Source organism: Pygocentrus nattereri, chromosome 29 (genome assembly GCF_015220715.1).
Source record: "Pygocentrus nattereri isolate fPygNat1 chromosome 29, fPygNat1.pri, whole genome shotgun sequence".
Lineage (NCBI taxonomy): Eukaryota > Metazoa > Chordata > Actinopteri > Characiformes > Serrasalmidae > Pygocentrus > Pygocentrus nattereri.
Window position 1 is genome coordinate 8,813,613 of NC_051239.1, and position 23,737 is coordinate 8,837,349.

The 23,737-nt window shown below is 41.3% G+C and overlaps 1 protein-coding gene across 2 annotated transcripts in view; it reads right to left on the bottom strand.

The window, feature by feature from the left end:
- Positions 1-752: 752 nt before the first annotated feature.
- The window catches only part of tcf7l1b (transcription factor 7 like 1b), a 51,355-nt gene continuing 28,370 nt past the window's right edge, over positions 753-23,737 (bottom strand). The window contains exons 4-13 of one of the 2 annotated variants that reach the window (XM_037536101.1): positions 17,899-17,982; positions 9,409-9,541; positions 9,229-9,331; positions 8,252-8,335; positions 5,684-5,824; positions 4,617-4,776; positions 4,425-4,532; positions 4,176-4,227; positions 2,937-2,965; positions 1,564-1,693 (exon numbers count right to left, since the gene is read on the bottom strand). In XM_037536101.1, coding sequence (XP_037391998.1) covers positions 2,946-2,965; positions 4,176-4,227; positions 4,425-4,532; positions 4,617-4,776; positions 5,684-5,824; positions 8,252-8,335; positions 9,229-9,331; positions 9,409-9,541; positions 17,899-17,982 — 885 coding nt within the window. In that variant the 3' untranslated portion in view covers positions 1,564-1,693; positions 2,937-2,945. Of the gene's footprint in view, positions 1,694-2,936; positions 2,966-4,175; positions 4,228-4,424; positions 4,533-4,616; positions 4,777-5,683; positions 5,825-8,251; positions 8,336-9,228; positions 9,332-9,408; positions 9,542-17,898; positions 17,983-23,737 lie in introns of both variants that reach the window. The other variant, XM_037536100.1, reaches the window with a different exon arrangement.

Genomic DNA, 23,737 nt, shown 5'->3' on the forward strand with positions numbered 1-23,737 from the left:
TTTTATCTAGTGAGATTTGTCTTGAAACAAGGAAATGTTTATGCCAGCAGAATAATAATGTCTGCAAAATCAATCAAAACAAGTACGAAAACCCATAAAATCTCAACATGTGAAATATTAGATAAACTGACTTCATTTAAGACGCTTTTACTGGCCAAGGTATCACATAAAGAGACTCGTTCAGAGGGCTTTGATGTGGAATGGTTCAACATTGAGAAACATTTTCTTCACAGTGGTGGTGATGAGAACCAAGGGTTGTGAGCATCACACTAAAAACAGCCACTTTATTTACTATCCAAACCCACCAGTGAACCTACAAGTGTCTGCTGAGTTTTACATGCAATATTAACAGTAAAATAGTGATGCATCTCAAAAAACAGGTTTTCCTTTCTGGACTAATTTGCTCAACAATGTCCTGCGATAAAAAAATAAATAAATAAAAGGTTGTGAAACAAATTTCTTGCAAATCTATCGGAAAACATCTCTCAGGAATTCGTAACCACTTTGTGATCTAGCTTTTAGAGACATTACACCCCTTGGACGTCTGGTTCCTGTGACCACCACTGTGAATATTTCTGCAAGTTTCTCTAGAACTGCCCATTCACTGGTGATTTCATTACGCAGACATGGTGAAAAGTCAGCGGAATTCCTCCTTAAACCCACCGTGATGCCTAAACATGCGATGACCATCAATACTCCACTCAAAGTACACAACTGCTGAAAACTGCAGGTGAAAAGAACAAGCATCCATATTCTAGAAACAATTTACAAGTTTTATTTATCAAGTTCACACACTTCAAAACTGGAGGGGTAGTTGCAAAGGATTCTAATAAATTGCTTGTACTATGAATTAAAATTCAAAACTACCATTAATTACATGTAAGCTTTAAGAATTTTTTTTGTTCCTTCTTATCTTAATAAAGAAGTTTTCAATACATGTATATTTTATACAAGTAGTTTGCTGGATAACTATCAAATAAGAAACCAGTTCCAAAGTAGACTTTACAAAAAAATACACTGTTTCATAGAGAGACACGGAAAAAGCAGGTGATCAAATATTGACCAATAATATTCATTTCCTTTTCACTTATCAAAAAAGTTAACCTGACATCTATTTGAAAAAAAGGTAAAAAGCAATGTACAGCATGTTTTAAAAGGACAGCGCGAAACGGGAGAGAATTTGCTTTTCCGCGGGTTCAGTCGGCCGATTTGGTTACCAGGGAGAGGGGCTGCGACTGGAACAGGGCGTGATGGGAGTGCAGGGCGGCCTGGTGGAACGGAGAGGGCGGAGACAGGAGGGAAGGGTGCAGGGAGGTGAAAGGGATTGGCCGAGAGAGAAGGGGCGGGGTCGACTGACTGCCTGAGGAACCAATTGGAAGAGAAAGGCTTGGGTGAGAGGAGGAGGAGGATGCTGAAGACGAGGAGGAGGTGGAGGAGGATGAAGATGATGAGGATGCTGCAGAGGGTTTGGAGATCAGAGAGAAGTGAGGGTGATGGCGCTCAGGTTTGGTGGTGAGGGACAGCGGCTGGGCCTGCTCGGAGTGTGTTGGTGCCGGGGCGGCGGGCGAGGCCAGAGCGGCGGAGGGCGTGGCCGGGGAGTCCAACATGCTGCCGTGAGATGAGGCCGGGCTGTCAATCATCTTCTCCTGAGGAAGGTACTGCACACATGGTTTCTTGTTCCGTGCTGAGAAATCTACAGCAAAAAAAGGGGAAGAGTAGATATGTACATTTATTAGGGACACTAAAAATAACTTTCCCCATTACTACTCCAAATGTGTCCAACAGTCAAGACATGCTTAGTGTCTGAAGTTTGCTCCTTCAGTTTTTCTTTGAGCCAACAAGTCATGGAAGTCTATACTCCACTGATTACCATCAGGCAAACTTCATGCCTAAGGGGTGTTTGTGGTTCACACTGCTTGTGTGTCAACTGTGGTTGCAGGTCTTGGCATTGTAAATATCAATCATTGGTGCTAGATAGCTATGGTTTTGATTTGTACAAACAGAAAGCTGACTTGGTTCTTTTGGAACGTGAGGTTTTATTAACTAGCAGTCTTGCTGCTGCTAGTGAAAACAAGCTAAACTTACAAAAAGAAGCTTCTTTTTGTTTATTACAACCATTACAATCCAAGAAATCCTACAATTTAAGGTACTCATCAGTAACTGTAGCCCCTGTTCCCTCCTTATGTCACTGAAGTTCTGCCTTCTTTTTAATCTGATTGGTCAGCAAAATAAATAAATAAATAAATAAATAAATAAATAAATGTATAAAACACCCCACATACACATGACGTAGGGCATTGCAATCAAACACTTGCCTCCAGTCATATCTGTTTTGTTTAAAATCCCAAAATAGACTTGCACGGTTCATGATAAAGTATGACATACTGTTACCTATGCATACATTTTATAGCTAAAAACACTAGTAGATGCCAACTTTAGGCATGAATGTTGTCTATACTTCTCTTCATTTCTGTATTTGTTAGCTTTGTAAATCCAGGGCATAAACAACGTAAACTTCAGATACCCAACAGGTCTTAGCTAATCAACTACATTTGAGAAAAATGGGAAATATATTCCAATATTCCATTTAGGTCTAATCATCTTTTTAAGCCGTCATCAGCTCATACAACACATTTACAGACATTTTACAAATGACGAAAAACTGAAGTTCAACAGAGAAAGATGAGGGAAGCTCTGTGAGGTGTAATGAGTGAATCTCCTGCTACTGCCTGTCACTCTTCAGGATAATAAAGACAGTAACGGAGACACTAAATGAAGAGAAGCCATGATTGAATCAAAGAAACCACGTCTGCATGCGTACGCACACCTAACGCTGATGATGGTAAACGGAAATGGTGATGACGCCGTAGTCTTAGCTAGGACAGGACAGCCTGAGGATGGAGCCGATGGAGGTGAAGTGAGTGGTTTAGCCGTACCTGCCTTTGCTAGCACTGCACTTCATAGGCTGCGTGTCAGAGTGCAGGGAGGGGACAGGTTAGTACGGGACAGTCATGCAGAACAAGCTCCTTCATTAGTGCTGAAAGACTACAAGCTTTCTTTTGACTCTGTCTATACCAGGTTCAGTAAACATGAAGCCAAGGAGAATAAACAAGAACAGCTTCATGTAGATCAGAGCTTTAAGCACAGCAGAGTTAAGTAGGAGGAAATGCTTCAAATGTACTGGAGAAAGAGTTCGACTGTCTGTGGATCAAATAAACATAACATCTGTGAAAATGGCTCCACAGATAAAACATTTAATATACATATCAGGGCTGTCAAAAGCCATTAAAAAAAAGAAAAGACTAGATTCCTTCTTGAATAACTAGTTGACTAGAGTGTTTATGTTAAAACAGTCATATTTCCTTTTTACTTGAAGATTTTCCAACATTGCATTTTCCTTTAGAACCAAACAGGCTGACTTTTGTTACTGCGCCTTTAAATGTGAATGAATTTAAAACAAGCTGTTTTTGCAGCTTAGACTGTATGAACTGATTGTTTCATTTCGAAACTCTGATGGTGTTTACATACACTCTCAAATTTACATTTATGGCATTTGGCTGACGCTCTTATCCAGAGCGACTTACAATTTGATCATTTTACACAGGTAGGCGAAGGTGGTGTTAGGAGTCTTGCCCAAGGACCCTTATTGGTACAGTGTAGTGTCAAATCATTATTTCAAATAAGCACGACAGAGCCTTTACATTTACTGCTCTTTTACAATAAGACACCCGACAGACATCCTCATTTGTGTGCATTTTTGCTAGTGTTATTTATTAATTTTTAAATGCTCTTTTAAAAGCCCTCCTATTACACCTTTCTCCACGACAGTATATCCATATGTTATTGATCTTTTAAATCATTTTCTAATTGTTTGGCATTTAACAACTCCGATTACTCAATTAAATCACCAAAATAATCGGAAAATAATTACATAAATCACAGTGACAGCCCTAAAGCATGTATCTTCAAATATCCTAAAGGTTCTGAGCACTCTCACAGATTAGGCCTAATGGACAATTTATGTAAACAGTCCCATTGAAAAGCTACTTTTGTGTGTGTGTGTGTGTGTGTGTGTGTGTGTGTGTGTGTGTGTGTGTGTGTGTGTGTGTGTGTGTGCGCGCGCGCAAAGGAAACCAGCTCGTCTCCAGAAAGAATGAGCGAAACGGCCCCCTCACCCTCTGCTGTTGAGTCTGCTTTATTATCTCTCTTCCTCTTCTTCCGCTTGCCCTAAAGAGAAGGAGGGAGGGAGAGAGGGGGGGGGGTGGGGGGGTGGGGGAGAAATAAAACAAATCAGTGAACATGAAAAAAAAGTCATAAACAAGAAATGATCATTTTAGACATTAATGAGAGGCAATGTTTTGTATTTGTCAGAGTGTGAATGAGTGCTTGTTATTGCCCATCAGCTTCTGCTGTGTTGGACTTACATAGTTATCTCGTGCGGACCAGCCGGGGTAGAGCTGTGAGTGCAGCTGCCGCTCTTTCCTGGCCAGCTCATAGTATTTGGCCTGCTCCTCTCGAGACAGAGAGTGCCACTGCAAACACACACAACTCCGTTAGGCCAAGGTGACACACAAACTCACTCACTCGCACTCTCCCTCTCTCGCTCACACACTCACCCTCCTGCCCAGGATCTGGTTGATGGCGGCGCTCTCTTTGAGCGTGCACTCAGCCACCACTTTAGCCCTCATCTCCTTCATATAGAGCATGAAGGCGTTCAGGGGCTTCTTAATGTGAGGCTTCTTCTCATCTTCCTTCTTAGCTGGCCCGGGAGACTTCCTGCTCCAAAATAAATAAATAAATAAATACGTCAACTGTGTCACTGTGTGTGTATGTGTGTGTGTGTGTGTGTTTGGCAAGTTTGTAGACACAACACTGATAAGGTGAGGAGAAAAATGATTGTTACAAAGGTGGTCAAATGAGACAGAAAAACTGAAAACCCAGCTCTGTGTGGGTCAATAAAGAAGCTAAAAGCATTCGCACAACTGAACTAATAAACATCTTTTATTGTTGATATCCTGGCCAACAAAGAAAGCAAAAGAAATCCGAGGACAGATTCAAAAAAAGCTTTCGTAAGAAACAAGGGGAAGAAAACCTGATGGATCTTTAAGGATCTTAAGACAAATACTAAGGTCATAAGAATTTTCTCAACCCTTTAGTTTTCACATGTTCTCTTTAGAAAGTTCATTTCTTCTTAAGAAAACCTTTGTTCCTTTCTTATATAGGCAATGATATTTGTGATATAGTCTGATGATATCATGTAGAATTTTACAGCTTGATTTCAGTGTGACCATTATTTGTGACATTACAAGTAGTAGTCAGGATCTTTGTGTCTTCTGTGCTGTATTTGTCTGTATTGTCTGCCAGATATATGATTGAATTAGCTGCAAAAGGCCTTTCCTCTTCAGCCACATGATCATATTCTGTGACTCATTAGTAGTCAGTTTTAGCTTACCTTGCCAGCTCTCACAAGCTAAGACAAGTGTGAGGCTAAATGTAAGGCTGAGAAAACACATTAGAAGCATTTTTCCCCAAGAATATCACTCACTTGTTCTTTGATGAAAAACCAAGGAAAGAACTGAGAAAAAACTTCTGAGGAAACTCTTAAGAAAAAAAAAAAAAAAAAAAACATTTCTCTGAATACGGCACCTAATCAAAATTTACATAATTTATCACATGCACTCACGTGTGCGCAGCGGGACTGAGGTCTCCGTTGGGCTCCTGTTTGATAGCTGGTGAGACGATAGCAGGGTGAGGGATTCCTGTCTGATGAAGACCGTGAGGATGATGAGGCACCACATGAGGAGAAAAACGACTGGACACCAGACTGCAGGAGGGAAAAAAAACGAAGGAAAAAGAGAGGATAAGCAAAAAAAGCACTCAAAAGACGGCAAGAGATAAAGAAAAAAAAGAAAGAAAACAGCAGGAAAAATAAAGACAAAGAACAGATTAAGACAGAACAAAAGAAAATAAGGAAAATGAAAAGGGAGCGAGAAAGAAGGGGGGAAAAGATATTTAGGCACGTTTTACAGATAACCTGAAAGCCACCACCTAAGCAGATATTATATACTTTCACTCTCTCTGTCTTTCTCTAACTCTGGTCTCCCTCAGTCTGGAACTGTGTTCTGGAACACAGGCTTTCTGTGTGAGGCTCTTAATGATGTGTCTAGACTTAAAAACACACACTTACTCCGTACACCTTTTCATTCATATTTCACATGTAGCCCAAATAAAGACGCTCTCAAAGGCACCATTATGAGCCCTTCTACAGGCAAAGAGCGGAGTGTGCAGTTACCGTGGAAACCAAGGAGAACACGACACCTGAGACCACTCTTTCCACAGAAGCACACACGCGCACACCTTCCCAAAAACCACGGAAACCACTTCCTACAGTGGCCTGAATGGGACACCTTTCAGATAGCAGCACTATGTGGGTTTGCTGGGGAGCACAATGGAGCATTATCATCGTTCAGCAGCGGAAAGAATGAGACCGTAGTCCGTCCCCCCCACCCCCCCCCCCTCTCTTTTTCTCCTCTTATTTCCTTTTCCTTATGCTTTCCCATCCATCTTTCCCCTCTCTCCCTCTACCCTTTCAGTCCCCACCCCTTCCTTCACCACTGTCTTTCTTTCTCTTTGGTAAAACTTAGTCCTCCTCAAACGCCCACATTACCCACTGCGCCTGAGGCGGTCACTACTGATCATATGAGTAATTGAGAAATCTGCTGATTGTTTTGATGACTGCTTTGGAAAAGAAAAAAGTAACAGCCAAACAATAAAAATGGACTTAACCATTTAAGGTTGATGCCAAAAAATAAAAATAAAAAAAATCTGCGTCTGTGTATTTCCCCAACTCTTTTTACATTAAAATCGTGGTATTTATTATATAAAGAAAACGATAAAATGGGATATTTATCCTGAATTACATGCATTATAAGTCCATGATCTAACAAAGCAGAGATCTGCTGTGGTGTTCTTTCTGAATAAGAAAACACATGAACAGCATTTCAGACACATTCAGTTGCTCTTTAGTTACTTTAAGCCCTTACAGAGATGAACTGTGAGAACTAAATGAGTTCTCAGACAAAAACACTATGCATCCAAAAAGAAAGGAAGCGCTGAGCATCATGTATTCAACGCTGTGTTCTGCACACTGAAATTTCTTCTGGCGGCAGATTTAAACTAGCAGCATTTATTTTTTTGAGACTGGTACAGTGCTTGTCAGGTTCATGTGATTAATTGTTATTATTGCTCACTTACTGATAAATTTTATATCAAACACAGATGGCATATCAGTATCAATGGGTATCGGTATCAAGCTGATCGCAGCAAAAAATGCTGGCGTGGACACTGAGGGGGAAAAAAAAAAGGAATTGGTCAGATCCAATCCTGTAACAGATCTATCCTGAAACAGCACACTCTCACACTGTTAGCTGTACTTCCTCCTGTGAGGCAGAAGCTTGTTTGAGCAGCGTGAGTATGAGCAAGTGAAGTGCTTCAATTAAAAACAGCTCTGTATCCATAAATAAATAAATAAATAAATAAATAAATAAATAAATAAATTCTCTTTTGATTTAAATTAATTAAATGAGTTGAATAATTCTGGCAGCCATACTGTATCCTGGGGTTTCATACAGCAGTGCACCAGTTACAGCTAGAAGGCTAGTTAAAAGTCCTGAGTACACGTGTAGCACGGCTCACAACACACTGCCGGCTCGTGTGAGGGGTCAGCAGTTCAGAACGATGTGAAAGACTTGGCCGCAAGCGCTTTGGAGTTTGACTACTCAAACTATGACTAATACAGTAACAGCAAAAGTGCTGAAGATGGAAAGCATCAAAACCCTTTCTCTCATAAATGTAGGAAGTTCCTAAAACTCTCCAGATCATCCTTAAAGAAAAAACCCCCAAACACTTTGAGAGCTGATGGATGACTGCAATGATTCCATTGAACTCGCACTATGAATATTTCATATCACACATTCATGCACGTGTATGTGCAAGCATTCAAGTGCAAACCTCTAACTTGTTTAATCCAGCAGAGAATGAGAGATCAGGTGGGAGCCGTCAGGCTCGATGATCAAATCAGCAGCCTTTCATCTCTGCTTGTGTGTGTGTGTGTGTGTGTGTGTGTGTGTGTGTGTGTGTGCTAAACTCGAGGTAAGTGTATTGAACTCTGAAGGTAAAATCAGAGTCTCGGAGAGCTGCACCCCCTCATCACCAGGAGGCCCTGTAAAATATAAGCAAGTGACACACATACCTGGACATGGAGGCGTTCATCGCAAGCGCTGGGTAAGGGTGTCGAAAACCTCCCGGAGGGATGGAGTACATGGGCTGCCCTTGCCTGAGACAGAGAGAGAGAGAGAGAGAGAGAGAGAGAGAGAGAGAGAGAGAGAGAGAGAGAGAGAGAGAGAGAGAGAGAGAGAGAGAGAGAGAGAGAGAGAGAGAGAGAGAGAGAGAGAGAGAGAGAGAGAGAGAGAGAGAGAGAGAGAGAGAGAGAGAGAGAGAGAGAGAGAGAATATAATAATTTTAGGCCCACAAGAAAACAAAGCATTTTAAAAAATTTTTAACATTTCTTTGCTGAGAAAAACACTAATATCAGAAGACGAAGATTAGAAGAGTGTCAATATGTTTGTTAAATCATTTCCAAACCTTCTGCTTCTTAAAGAAGCCCAGGTTTACTTGTAGTCCAATACGTTTGGCTAATACATGCTTCAGTATGTTAAATTACATGTGCTGGTGATGGAATTTAATAAATACATGCAACGGTAAAATAAATAAATAATAAAGTAAAGTAAAAATACATTAAATAAAATAAAATCAGGAACTGAAATTTCCTCCTGTAACCAGCTCACAACAAAAACTATTTTTTACTGTATTTATATTTTTTTACATTTATTCTGATGATCCAACTAAAAAAAATAAAATAATGTGATTACCACATGTATAAATACCACACATAAATAAATAGCATTAAACTGTGTGTGTGTGTTGTCTGAATAACTTTTGTATGAAACAGATTTGAATTATTTGTTAACACTAACTTAATGTGATTCAACCATTCTAGCTATTTAGAAGACAGAGAAAGAGAAAGGAAAAAAATAGAGAGAGAAACAAACAACAGAAAAAAAGTAAACAAAGACAAAGAAGAGTTTATGGGATGGTACTCTATGAACATGCTCACTACATGTGAAGTCTAATGTGCTGAGTTCTGCTGTGTGTGCGCGTTTTACTCACTGTGGGACGAGCCATCCCAGAGGATGGGGGATCTGGCCCACGGCCCCTGGAGAGAGGGGGTAATATGGGGAGAGCTCAGATGGGTGGGGGGTCCGTGGAATACCTGCGACAGACAACAGTCATCAGACAACAAGCAGAGAGCGTGCGCGCGAGAGAGAGAGCACAGAGTGTATGTGTTACCTGTCTTTGGGTCCAGGATCTCTGGGGAGAGATGTGCAGGCGGAGTAGTCGGGGAGAAGTGATCATTACTGTATGTGATGAGGGGGGTCAGAGGGTGCATGTGAGCATGCTGCACCACTGGAACCTTATTGGACTGAGAGAGAGAGAGAGAGAGAGAGAGAGAGAGAGAGAGAGAGAGAGAGAGAGAGAGAGAGAGAGAGAGAGAGAGAGAGAGAGAGAGAGAGAGGGAGAGAGGGAGAGAGGGAGAGAGGGAGAGAGGGAGAGAGAGAGAGAGAGAGGATGTATTTAAACTTAACAAGAAGTGTCCCAACTCAATACTTCTTTCAATACACTAATAAGGACTGTCTGAAAATGTGCCTCATATTAATACATTAATGGAATAACATTCCCAGTTTCTGGAAGTTTTCAACATTATATCAGAAACAAAAGCTGTGCTTTATATTGTCTCGATTTAACACTCCAACCACCAGCTAATATATGCTTCCAGTGATAGTGTGCTATTGTTACATATCTTTATAATGAAATTTCACTTTGAAAGAGTGCAATGTTCAAATCGGAACAGCTGAAGTTTTAATTATAGCCTGAATCATCAACAACACTGTCTTTAGCTTTAAGTGGAGATATTTAACCTAATAACACAGAGCTTGTGAACCGCCTGTAGCTGATTTAGACCAATGAGAAGCAATTAAACACCCTTGTACTGTTTACATGACAACACAACCATTAACCGGCAGTCTGGCACACTACATTCAGCAGTCAAGCCTCAAGCAAGGGAAAAGAAACAGATAGGTGGTGTTCACTGCCAAAACACCAGGCCTGGACTTCAATTTACAGAAAACAACCACAAATCAGAGTCACAACACTGGTCTCAAAAATCGATTAAATACTTTCCCCAAATCATTCAGCCGTTCATGATCGTAACATATAGATGTTAAAAAAATCTTGTGTTTCAAATAGCAGCATAAAAAGCGCATGTCTGTCTGTGAGCGTGCGTTAGCAGCACACAATCTCAAATAAACATCAGTACAACTTCTGTGTGTGCAAGAGACACAGGACCCCATGACGCAATCTAGCCCAGCCCCACAGAACATTGAGTGTCTAAGTCGGTGCCAAACAAGCTCACACCCATCATCAAACACTCAGCCAAGCCCCAGTGCAGTAACTGAAACAAAGTATACCAACACGCCGGAGATTGCACAATACAGACGTGAATGACGGGCTAAGAAACAGAAAACACACTGTATTATTTTCAGCTACACTCATGAAGTTAGTTTGATTAACAGAAGCTCTACCCAGGGGTCATCACTGCTCACTTCCCCTGGCCACATAATTACACATTTTGGCCATTAAAAATGCAGACACTGGACATAAGTGGCAACTTGCCTTGGAGATTTTTTTGTGTTTGTCCACCTTAACTAACCAGCAAACCAACTAAATTTTGACACATTCACAAATTAATTACCATTAACCACCATTAATTACAAAACTACTTCTTACTCTCCTGCAAGAGATCCAGAAGTATGCATGCATACATAAATAAAGGCTCCTCATTTGCGTGAAGCAGCAAAAAACCACACCTTTTTGTATTAAAGCACATCTGTTAATTGCAATTACAATAAACAGGTTTTTCTCATTTTGATTCTTAATTTGGCCACAAGATTCATTGGCTTGGTGGCTCAAATGGCCTATTTTTATATCTGTCTAATGTGTGGCTCTTCCTAATCTGGAGATATCTTTAACTTCCTACAACCTGAGCTTTAGGCTTCAGTTTCTGATATTCTGAAGGTACAACAGAAGAAAACACCTGTGAAAGTATTACCAGTGAAATCAGGGCGTTCTGAGGGACAGTCCACGCCCACCTCATATGTCTGTTCCTGCTCTGTCAACAGGGGGCAATCTAGTGTGGCTCAGAGGAGCATGAAACACTGAACCTCTTGCATGCCTTTAAGGCCAGCTAACAAAGTGTGAACACAGTGTGCAGAGCTGCTCTGCCAAGCTGGATGTGCTTCAGTAGGCCTATCTGATGGCTTCTTAACACATGAGGGACAGAACACTGAAGCGGACTCATGAGAGTAAAACAAAGCCAAACTCAAAACACTCCTCTCTGCACAGCTGGGCTGCTCAATATGAAACGAAACATTACTACTGCAATTTAATGGCTACACAGTGCAAATGCACCTTTGCAGTGTGTGATGCATTTTAACCGAAATCATTTACTTTTGTTGGATTACATGAATATATAACAAAGCACCCACACAAAGTCAGGTTAAACTGTGGTTGGCCAGGATGCTCAGAACCAGTCACAGCTTTGTGACTGGTTAGAGGGCTCATTGCTTACTGCGGCCTTCGGAGAGATCATTGCAGAGGCCAATATCGTGATAACTCTGCCTGTCACGACGACAATTCATTACTATTTTAATAATTATGATTAAGAATTTGTCTTTTTTGTTTGCAACTACTAAAGTACAAGCCTGAAGGGCCAAATTGGCCAACTACCCATCTCTCCTCCTAGGTGTCAATATTTAGCTTGCAACTGACAACAGAAGCTTAAATGAACAATCATTACTCATCACTGCCTTCTAGAGGAGTTGTAGCACCAGTTAGAAATTTGAACTTGACGTGTTTCTTATTTAATGCCTTCGCCTCAACCCAATGGATCAAAATGCTCAATGGATCAAAAAATTTTGTTTGTTGTAAGCTAAGCATGATAACTGCGGCCAGCTTAAACAACTAATTAGGCTATGATGTAATAATTATGACAGATTATGTAAAAATGATAATTAACAAACGATACATTGTATAGCCCTACTTCACAGCGGTGGAAGGTGGCAGGGAACAGATTCCACAGCTGCCTAAGGGGTCTTTTTGCTGGGCCAGGCTGAAGTGGATGCCCTGCAGCTGGCCGTCAAGCGTGGAGCAGGACAGAACAGCCAGTGATGAAGTGCGAGGGTTACTTTCAGCCAAGTACGGCTCGGAATAGTCCACATCTGAAATGAATTACTAGGCAAACAGCCTCTGGGTACCAGACTCACCAACCAAACTCTAAGTTTAGAGCGTGTGGAGAGCTGTTCACTGTGTGTGTGTGTGTGTGTGTGTGTGTGTGTACGCTTTGTATTCATTTGCTAGGTGGGAGGTTCTCGGCCCTTTCACAAACTCCGGAGGAGAAAGGAGACAAGAAATGGAAGAGAAAGAGAGAGCGCACGGCATGCTGGGATAGCACAGCTTTGTTTGTCAGCCACGCAGGAAGTGGATGTCAGAGTGGCCTGACCATGACATCAGCATTCGGAATGAGCGCGAACGGACATGGACACACACACACACACACACACACAAATGCACACTGATTAATCTGGCTGGTGACATGTCTGTGGACTGAAGCAGAGTGAGGGAAGGAGAGTGCAAACTGGGGGAAAAAATCCATAAGGGACAACACTACGGCTTTAATCTGGCCTGAAATCCACCTGAACTAAGCCTGACTGTATTCTGTCCATACCAGACCCAACTTGAACCACCACATTGAGTGACCCAAACTCAAAAAAACTGTCCAAAATAACCCAAACCGTCCCATCATCACCCAAAGTGACGATTAAAACCTTATATTTCTAACACTGCAAATAAAATTACAGTGAAGCAATTATAATAGCAGTTTATAATAGCAGTAATTACATCACATAATTAGAATTTTAAAAATATATAAAATACGTCAAAAAATAAAGTATACATTCCACTTAATAAGTGTATTAATCCAGCAATGCTAATGCTATTGGTCTGAAAAAAACTCTTTTTAATGCCCTATTCATACAGCAAGAGCAGCTATCAGTGGTTTAATCCTAAAACACTATTCTTCATTACGTACAATTTTCCGTATAATATACTGAACATTTTAAAAATTGTGGCGAAAAAATATTAACTTTCATGTGGTTGCACCGATCTGTTCTCTCTGGAATATATTGGGTTTTTTTTTGTTTGCCCCCGCCCGCCTCACAGGTACATCTCACATGTACAGGCCTTGTTAGCCTCAGTGCTAAATTGTGGCAGTAACACAGGTATGTGATTCCAGAAAAACGAACTAAGGAGAAAAACGAAAGCAGGGAAATGGAGGGTAAAATCTGTACAAAAAAGCAGGAGGTGGGCTTTGAGAACCTGAACTGAGCCAGACATATATTTGAGTCCTGCTGGGTGCAGACAAATATCTCAAGCTCTTGATAGCGCGCACACACGCACACACACACACACACACACACACACACACACACACACACGCAGTTAGTGGTCAGAAAGGTCTTTCAGAAACATCAGAAATGGGCATTGAGCGCAGGAGAGGAAAATCTCACAATCCAAAACCTGTAGTCTCCTTTTCCCATGTCAGAGACAATAAAGATCAATAATAATGGCATTATTGAGCTCAGTGCAGTCAGCAGTGGGTCATGTGTATGGTATTCAAACTCCATCACTAACAAAGCCTCACACCATCTTAATCTCTGTGAGGAAACAAAAGCAACAGCCATGACCTCAGTCTCCTATCTTCATTAGCCTGAGACACACACATGCACGCACGCACAAGCATACATAGAAAAACAGACAGAAACAGAGGAGCTTATGTTGACCCATGGATGTCACACAGAGGCATCCTAATTTGATAAAGAGAAACATTCCCATAGACTTAAGCACATAGCATCCACTGTGAAGACCCAGGAAAACAGCAAAGCCTGTTAAGGTTGGGCAATATATAAGATCTTATAATATATGTGAATCCACGGTTGAATGGACAAAATGTGAAAATGACAAAAACAGTAGCATCACATTCAAAAGGGCTGTAAAAATAACTTTCAATTCAAAATTTAAAAAAGGAAAAATTGAACGTTTTTAAAATAATAAAGTGGAGTGACATTCGATGTGAAAGTGATCGGCAGTTCTGTGCTTGAGAAGTAGAGACAACATCCATGAAATACGCAGTGATATAATTTATCATAACACTGCCATCTCATCCTCCCCTACAAAACACTAAAGCACAGTTAAGAGGACAAGGAACAGCAATGCAAAAGCAAAAGATCAACAGTTGCGCTACTGATGTACGGCAATTTTTGGAGCAGCTACTTCACGTACACTACGTTTATCTCAACGCATCACGTGGGTCTTTAATATGAACATTATATCATGAACAGTAAGGGTGTAACCTTACACTGGGGCCATGACAGTTTCACTCTTGATACTCTATTCATATATTTTCAACAACAGCCGAATACAGAAAGAGAAAAAGTGAAATAAAGAAGAGTGATGACTGCATTCATGTTTCCAGCTTACTAATAAACATGCTGGAGTTGATGATTAATGCTAGTTTTTGTGAACTCTAGAATGTCCATTTTCCACTATGCAAGTCAGACAATAGCACTGCAACATCAGTGTACAAATGCATCATTACATCCTTAAAACACAATAGGCCACAGTGAGAGGAACATGACTGTGGAGAGAAAGGGTGAAGAAACTGAAAAGGGAGGAATAGGCAAGCTAGCTTCTCTCTTTTCCCCCCAGATATCTTTGGTGTATATACACACACACACACACACACACACACACACACACACACACAACCCCTGAGCAGCAGAATACTAAGCAAACCTGTCTACTGAATTATTGAGCATCTCGGACTGAGCAGAAAAACTCATTAGCATACAGACCTTATGGGCCCAATCTGATAGACGGGCCAATCTCAATGCATCTGCTTGTGTTCATATACATGCACATAAATAAACTAATAAGAGATTTAATCGCTAGTTAAATCAGACTTAACAACAACAAAATGCAATTCAGCACAGAGATGAAAAAGCCATTTCAATTACCATCGTGTTCTAACTTGTGCATTTGCACCAATAAAATCTGTTTACACTGAGCTCATAAATATTCAACATCCTTCCTAATGCAATCCATATCATTGGCTGAATAGGTAATGCGGCTATTCTGAATGAATAACCCTGGTGCACCCCTGTGGTCATGTCTCACATCCCATGTGATTCCTGCCATACTGATGTCCTCTGTGTGTGTGTGTGTGTGTGTGTGTGTGTGTGTGTGTGTGTGTGTCCACCTCTCATTAAAGCTCAGCTAGGCCAAAAGGCCTGAAGAAGTAGCCAGCAGCTTCCTCTGAGCAGCAGCACCTCCTTCTTTTTCTTGAGTCCTTCTCACTATGTTCTAGTGATGAGGCCCTTGCTATAAATGTGTGTGTATAATTGTTTTTGTTTTGTTGTTTTTTTTTTATGTCAACATATCTAGATTTGGGCTGCCACTATTGATTATATACTACTGAATATTGATTAGGGTAGTAATCAAGTAATCTGCTGGATAATTAAAAAATGCCAAACAACAAAAATTGCAAACAAACCACACACAGCTTTTCAAACAAGATTTAAAAGAAAAAAACCCTTTAAAAAAATATACAACACCTTACTGTAACTGAGCAGTAGAATTTAAAACACCAGTGATCACTGGGCAAATTCCCAACTAATCGTGCCTTCTGGTCTAGGTGGGAAACTGATTCTAGATCAGTAGGAGCAGTGCTGGTGATCAGGTGCTGAATTCAGACAGCCTTTCTGCTGACACCAAGGCTAAAGCAAATGGTACAAATCCCCCTCCTCCCCTCAACACGGTGAAAGAAGCCCTGTCTATGTTTTTTACGGGAACGGACAGAGGGGCCGAAAGAGGGGAGGAACAAACCCACGACCTCCACATCAAACCCTCAATACACGCCATTCATCTGCGTCTAACTTGATTGCTATTAGTCGCCTGCGTGGTCGCATTTTCTCCCGTGCTTGTAACGCATGGGCATGCACTTTATAAGGTTATATATTAAGTAAATACAATAAAACTGCAGTGGCAGGGCTGCATGGCCAAACAAAGCCAGCAGTGTCTTCAGAGACGATCGCATGGTGTGGTCTGGAGGTTAAAGAGCGTCAGCAGTTACTGATATAAAATAAGCTGGAATCGGCTTTGTGATGAGGGGGCGGTCGGGGGTGGGGGTATATAAAGAAAAATAGCATAGCATAAGAAAAAAAACCATGAGAGAGCAAGGTGCAGCAAAAAGAAAGAAAAGAAGAACGAAAAAGAGCAAGAGAAACAAAGAAAGGAGAGAAAGGAGGAATAAATGAAAGAAGAGAAAGAGACAAAAGAAAAAGCATGTGAGAAATACTGAAAAACCAAAAAAGTAGCAATAGAGAAAGAAAAGATGAAAAATTATGAGAAAACTCAAAATTTAGAGGAAAAAAGAAAGAAGAGCTTTTTCCCCCAAACATATAGCTTTTAGAGAGTAAATCAGCCAACGAAGGCAATAAAATCCACTCTTAATTAAATATGAACCTTTAAAGGCTTAGATATGACTTCACATGACACGCGTACCTCAGCGACAGTGTAACACATACACGCAACACCTGGTCTGGAATGTAATACTTTAATGGTATTTGCCTCAGGCTCTCAGGCAGATGGTTTATCGTACCAGAGCATTATCGATAAGCTGATGGTTTATCTCTGACTGCCGTCATCTTCAAACCAGTCTGACCACTCAGAGACACCTACAACCCTCATACACATCACCCAATTGGCCGGGTGGAGTATTCAAGTGAAGAGTCAGAGAATTCAAATGAAGAGCCCATTCTTTCAGCTTTTATGGTGGTGTGCCTTTATCAGATTTATCAGTTTCTACTAAGATACAGCAAAAACCAGACAGCCACGAGATGATCTGAAGAGACAGAGACAACTCCCATGGCTTTTGGCACAACCTAGACAGACTTTATCAACTTGGCTGAAAGTTTTATTTTCACACTGTCGTAGAGGTGTAGGCGTAGGCTACTTTAATGCCCATTCAAATGAGTCAAAGTAGGGGTGGGAAACCCCTCATGCTGAAGCACTGAGGATGTCTACAGCATTCTCAGAAAAGGACGGTGTCGCAGGTTATCACAATAACGATAAGCCTACCTCTGTTCCAAAGTGACTTGCTCACATCGCTGTTGTTGGAACAAAACCTTTTTTTTCCAAAACAAAAACTTTACAGAAGAAGGAAAAAACATACCTTACTCTTAATGTAAGTCAATGGAACCAGACTTTTTTCTAAGTCATTTTGGGCCATTAAATAAGGTGTTAAATAAGGTGTTAAACAAGAGACGAGTAACTGAACAGTACCTAGCAACATAATCTAGATCAGATAACCTGAGGACCGACCAGATCAGCAGAGAGGACCACAAAGGCAAATGTTCATAATGTAAAATTTCATCATGTAAATATTTCCTAGTTCAAAGCAACACCTGACTATTTTGGTAATAAAGCATGCTTATAAATACAAGATTCACTGGCTTGATGGCCTGAGCGGCCAGAGAAATTCTTTATATCTGAAAGCCACAGCTTTCTGAACCTGCTCTTGAGTCAGACTAGGTTGAACCAATGAGACAAATGAAGAATGAGAACACAGACAGCAACAGGTGTGTGAATGTGAGTTTGTGTTTTTACCAAGTGTCCTGGTGTGGGTGATCTGGAGTCTTTCAGGGCTGCAGAGCTGGGCACATCCAACAGAGGCCATTTCATCTGCAGATACTGTGGGACGAAAAACAGAATGGAGATGAGAAATGTACTTTATAATACCATATAATAACAGGCATGTACTGAAAAGACATTACAAGTTATTGCATTTATATTTGGAATATACTGACATCATAAATGTACAAACAACAAAACATTTAATTTTTATGCAAGACTAAAGTAATTTGTCAGCATCAAAAGTATCAGCGCATCGTTTTTTTCTTCCCACCCATTCCACACAGTGTGTCAGGTGTAACTGCACTTTTTCTCCAACAGCACAGAAGAGTCTGGATGCAACAGGTGCAACAAGTGCCCTTCCTCTAACGGCAAGCTCTGAACTCACGACGCCATATCAAACAGAGTTGTGTCTACGTGCGTCTGCGGGTATAACGATGACTAACATGAAATAAGAAAGTGACACACACTCATTGCAATGTGTGCAGATGCGATGGAATGCCCTGCCCACCAGCAAAAGGAGGGGAAGCCTCGTAAATAACGAGCCCATGGTCAATGGAGAGCAGTTACAGACACCTGTGTCTGTGTGTGTGTGTGTGTGTGTCAGCACCAGTGAGCATGAGGAATGGAGAGAGTGGAGTGTGAAATCGGCGTTTGTCGGGGAATGTGTTCCTACAAGAGCCCAGCTGTGGGATCCCATCGAGGGAGAGAAAGACAGAGAGAGAGAGAGAGAGAGAGAGAGAGAGAGAGAGAGAGAGAGAGAGAGAGAGAGAGAGAGAGAGAGAGAGTGTGTGTGTGCGTGTGTGTGTGAGAGAGTGTGTGTGTGTGTGTGTGAGAGAGAGACAGCTGGAAGGACGTCCCACAGAGAGCGCTGGGAAAGCAGTACTGTGGTAAAAGCTCAACCCAAAACGATGATGCCCTGGTGAATAGCGTTGACCTTTTGACCCATCCCCTGTGGCACTGTTTAACCTTGGAGCATCTTACATTTTTTTTTAATCATCACCATCATCATCGTCAGGGATGCACAGATTCAAATGTTTTCACACCATTTCTGATATCTGCTTATATAAAAGCACCAATGTGACACGTAAGCTTATTTTTGTAGCAGCAAACATACATATACAACAGGAGGTAATGCATGAGAGCGGTTCCAAGCTTTCAATGATCTTGCACATTTTTAAATAATACTTCTTTAAAACAGTGGTGCCCAAACTTTCCGAGCCAAAGACAGCAACATACAAATAATAAAAGGTAGAGTTAAACACAGGTTAAAAATGTATTATTGTATTATATTTTGTTCCAAAAAACACTTAATAAATGAAAAATTGAAGCAAAAACAATTTAATAAACGATACTGGAAACATAAAATTATGCTTGTTCTCACTGGACAAGTGATTAGGGTAACTTTCTGGCAGGTCCTCACAGGCTAACTTTGGCAGCCTTGCTCTGGAATGAGAAATTGTAACAATCTTATAACAACCATGACTAAGAAACAGTACTGCAGTGGATCGATCACATCCAACCGATATCCGATCCATTTAACAAGGTATCAGTAGTGATACTGATCCAGTGCATCAAATCGCTGCATCACTCATCATTTTCGCCATTACCGCCCTCTTTTCTGTGGCCTGCCAGGTGTCCAGATCTCCAGAACTTTTCTGACAAGCGGAGTGATCGGCTAAAGCCCCCTGAGAGAGGGGGAGATCTCCCCCCATTTCCTCTCTGGGCCGTGGTGGACGCGGCCTCTCCGGAGCAGCGGCTCTGGGGCTCAGCTCGAACATCTGGTTTGCGGATCAGTTTAACGGCCGGATACAGCAGATTTTCATGTGTGCAGACATTTTCTCCGCGCTGCTCCCCAGATTTAAAACTAATGAAAAGCTGTTGTGTGGGAGCCCCCCCATATATTCCAGCCTGGTCTCAGAACTGGATTACTGCAGGCTAAGGGTGGGCAGTATGGTAAAAACAATCTTGACTCATTATATATATATATATATATATATATATATATATATATATATATATATATATATATATATATATATACACACACACACACACACACATACATACATACATACATACACACACACACACACATACATACATACACACACACACACACACACACACACACACACACACACACACACACACACACACACACACACACACACACACACACATGTATGTACGTATGTATGTATGTGTGTATATATATACATATACACACACACACATATATATGTGTGTGTGTGTGTGTGTGTGTAAATAAAATTTATGTGTGCAAACAAGTTGGAGTGGACAAAATGCACCAGTACGACAGCACCTTTACATTTAAAGAGACTACAAAAAAATGAGCATGCTTGCTTTATGTAATGTGAAAAACAACAGGAGCAGGGACGTTGGCAAAAAAATTGTTACAAAGATGTTACTTGTTTCCATGCAAAATACTGGTTTTAATGATAACATAGGCTCTTCATGATACATGAAATGGTCCAGTTTTCTAGAAGAGCTGATGATGCCCACAGCAGACTCAAACATTTTACTTCAACATTGTGATGTAATTTATCAAGATAACATATTGTGATCTCTTCTGCTTCAAGCTGTGCTGAACATTACTGACCAGGCCTGGTAAGCTCATTTCACTACATTTGTATACGGTTGCTGATGGCTCAAAACTTTGACCCTCCAAAACAGTAATTTGACAGAGACGACAGCTATGTCATGAAGGGGAGGTGGGTGAAAATACTAGATTTTTCACATCAGCCACTGAAGGTCTAACAAACCTCACTAGGTCACTACGTTCCGTTCAAAAAGCCTGTACAAAACACAACCTATAAACCCTGTCTAGAATGCGCACACAAACACAAAGTGACAACTTTTAAATACTTGAACTTTCAACCTGAAAGTAAAAAGATTTGCTCTGTAATGTTAATCATCTGACAAGGCTATTAATCAACTGGTATTCATCCAAAACCAAAGTCATTTCAGAGACGATGCATCTTTGTTCTTCGGAAAGTCCATTCTGACAAGCTTAACCGTTTTCTGGTGCTCTATCGTGATTTGAAAGCTGCTGCTCCTCGAGGCCACTTCAGTCGAGAAACCATAATCAAATAAAACAAACAAGGCCAAGTCAAGGTAAAATATGTTTGTTTCTGTCAAGAAAGCTAAAAAAAAACCCCACATCTTAAATGTATATGAAATAAAGTGCAATTCAGAACTGACTGATTGAATCTTTTCAAATGAATGTGTGTGGGCTTCACTGGAGCAAATAAGCGTGAGTGAGGTCACCGAGGTCCACTGGATTGGGTTTATTAGGAAGGGGTCAGCTCCACTCCGGACCTGTCTGGCACTCTGTCCAGTCTAACGCTGGACACAGAGGAAGGAAGTTTACATGGCCACGAGTTTAAAAATGGAAAAGACATTACAGTGCAAAGGGAAGAGCAGACAGAGAGGGACGGCAAAGGAGGAGGGGGAAGGGAGAAGAAAAACATTTTCAGGAATGAGTTTTGTCGGAGCAGGCACAGGGTATTGTTTCCTGACAGCTGGGGGGCCAACAGAGAGGGGGGTAGCAAGAGAGAGCAAGAGCAGTGTGGGCCCCTCATTCCCATCCAAAAGGGAGGAAATTCTTAGGGTTGACATCAGAGCTCAATGGCAAGGAGAGAGAGGGAGAGAGACCCATGTTACAGGCTACAAGGCTTCATTCGAACAAGCCACCCCTCAACAGTGAACATCTGGAGTGCAAGAAACAGACTCAGAGCATCACTTTTATACAATAGCTGGACATAAACATCTATATGTAACAATGTTACATATACATTATAAGTATTATATTATCTGTACTCAAGTACATATGCGACATGGCCTTGGGTGGTTTATTTCAAGAGGGGGATACATGGATGGAGGCTACATACTACAAACAGATGAATAATGTGTTTAGACCATGCTCTTATTATAAATAACAGAAGCAAGGAGATGGCATTCACTGGTAAAAACATCTCAATTTGCACAAACAGGGTAAATATAAACATTCACTCAACTGAAATTCCGGATGAATTTAAGTATTTGAGTAGCTTACTTGACAAAAGCATGACTACATCTATGAAAAAGGCCAGACAAGAGATGCAGGGTCACCTTAATTGGCCCGCTATAGTATTCTTGAGTGTTTTGAAATAAAATTTATCCACGTAGCATGACATTTTTTGTGGCTAATAAGATTAACCTGTCCAAGATAGTGAATATGGCAGGAAAGTCATTTATGTCTTTAAAGAGGAAAAATATTTTATTAGGTAGAAGAATTTTTTAATCCTTTATGTGAATTCTGTTTTTCAAGCAACTTTCAAAGGGTATACAGGAAGCCTTCATGTCTTCTTTTATGCTTTTGCTTTTATTTTTCATAGGCAATAAGACAAAAAAAAAAGCTTCATACTATATGTAATAATACCCCTCATGTGTATTATATATGTGTCTGTATAAAATAATTTTATAAGCCTAAACCTCAATGACCATGAAAAAGATCTTTTTGCGTTTTCAGGACATTTTTGTCCTGAAAATGCCTGAAAACACCCACAGAGGCCCAGCAAGCTCACTCACACAGTCTAATCCAGGTCAATCATCATCTGTCCCTGCTCCACGAACTGCACCCAGATACTGAAACTTTCTCTGACTTTCTCTCTCACCACAGGAGACTGCAAACGCTCCATGTTTTTACAGGCCATTGGAGGCATGGCTGCAGCTCCATCCTGCAGAGATGCACGGTGTAATGGAGCTGAAGTCTGCTCCCACATGTTGTTGGCTTCCTAGCTTCGCCCTAAACTAGATAAACATGCACGCAGAGCAGGAGAAACCTCCACTATTTAGCCCCGATATCCTACGGCGGACTGACAGTATTTTTTTCCCCTTTTCTCCAATGTCCGGGACATGGTGTTTTTGCGTTTCTTGGACATTTTCAATGCCGTAGGCAAAAGTGCATGTCCTGGACTGGTGTGTGCTAGCATCCTGTCCACTTAGCACTTCAGCCCCTGTCTAAACAGAGCAGTGGGCCAGGACTAGCTCCACTAAAACTGTCCTCAAGTTGGCACACACGGCCAGACTCCAAAAAACCCAGCGCTGGTCAGCAGAATACATTTCCGAAGAGCGAGAGAGAGAGAGATAGATAGATAGACAGAGAGAGGGAGAGAGACCGAGAGACCGACCGACCGACCGACACAGACAGACAGACAGACAGACAGACAGAGAGAGAGAGAGAGAGAGAGAGAGAGAGAGAGAGACAGACACACAGACACACAGACGGACAGACAGAGAGAGAGAGAGAGACAGACACACAGACAGACAGACAGACAGACAGACAGACAGACAGACAGACAGACAGACAGACAGACAGACAGACAGACAGACAGACAGAGAGAGAGAGAGAGAGAGAGAGAGAGAGAGAGAGAGAGAGAGAGAGAGAGAGAGAGAGAGAGAGAGAGAGAGAGAGAGAGAGACACCGAGAGAGAGAGACACCGAGAGAGAGAGACACAAGCAGTTCTTCAGCCTGAGGGGAGTTTGGAAAGACACATATAAACTCAATTCAGCAATTACATTTTACAGTACACTTCAGGCACTGCACTAATGCTTTGCAGGTGCATTCAAGTTCAGTTTAAACAATGCAGACAAGAGCTGGCATGAAATAAGGGCCCAGGAGTGGAGAAGTGGGGGGGTCCACACACACACACACACACACACACACACACACACACACACACACACACACACACACACACACACACACACACACACACACACACACACACACACACACAGCATGGAGGTG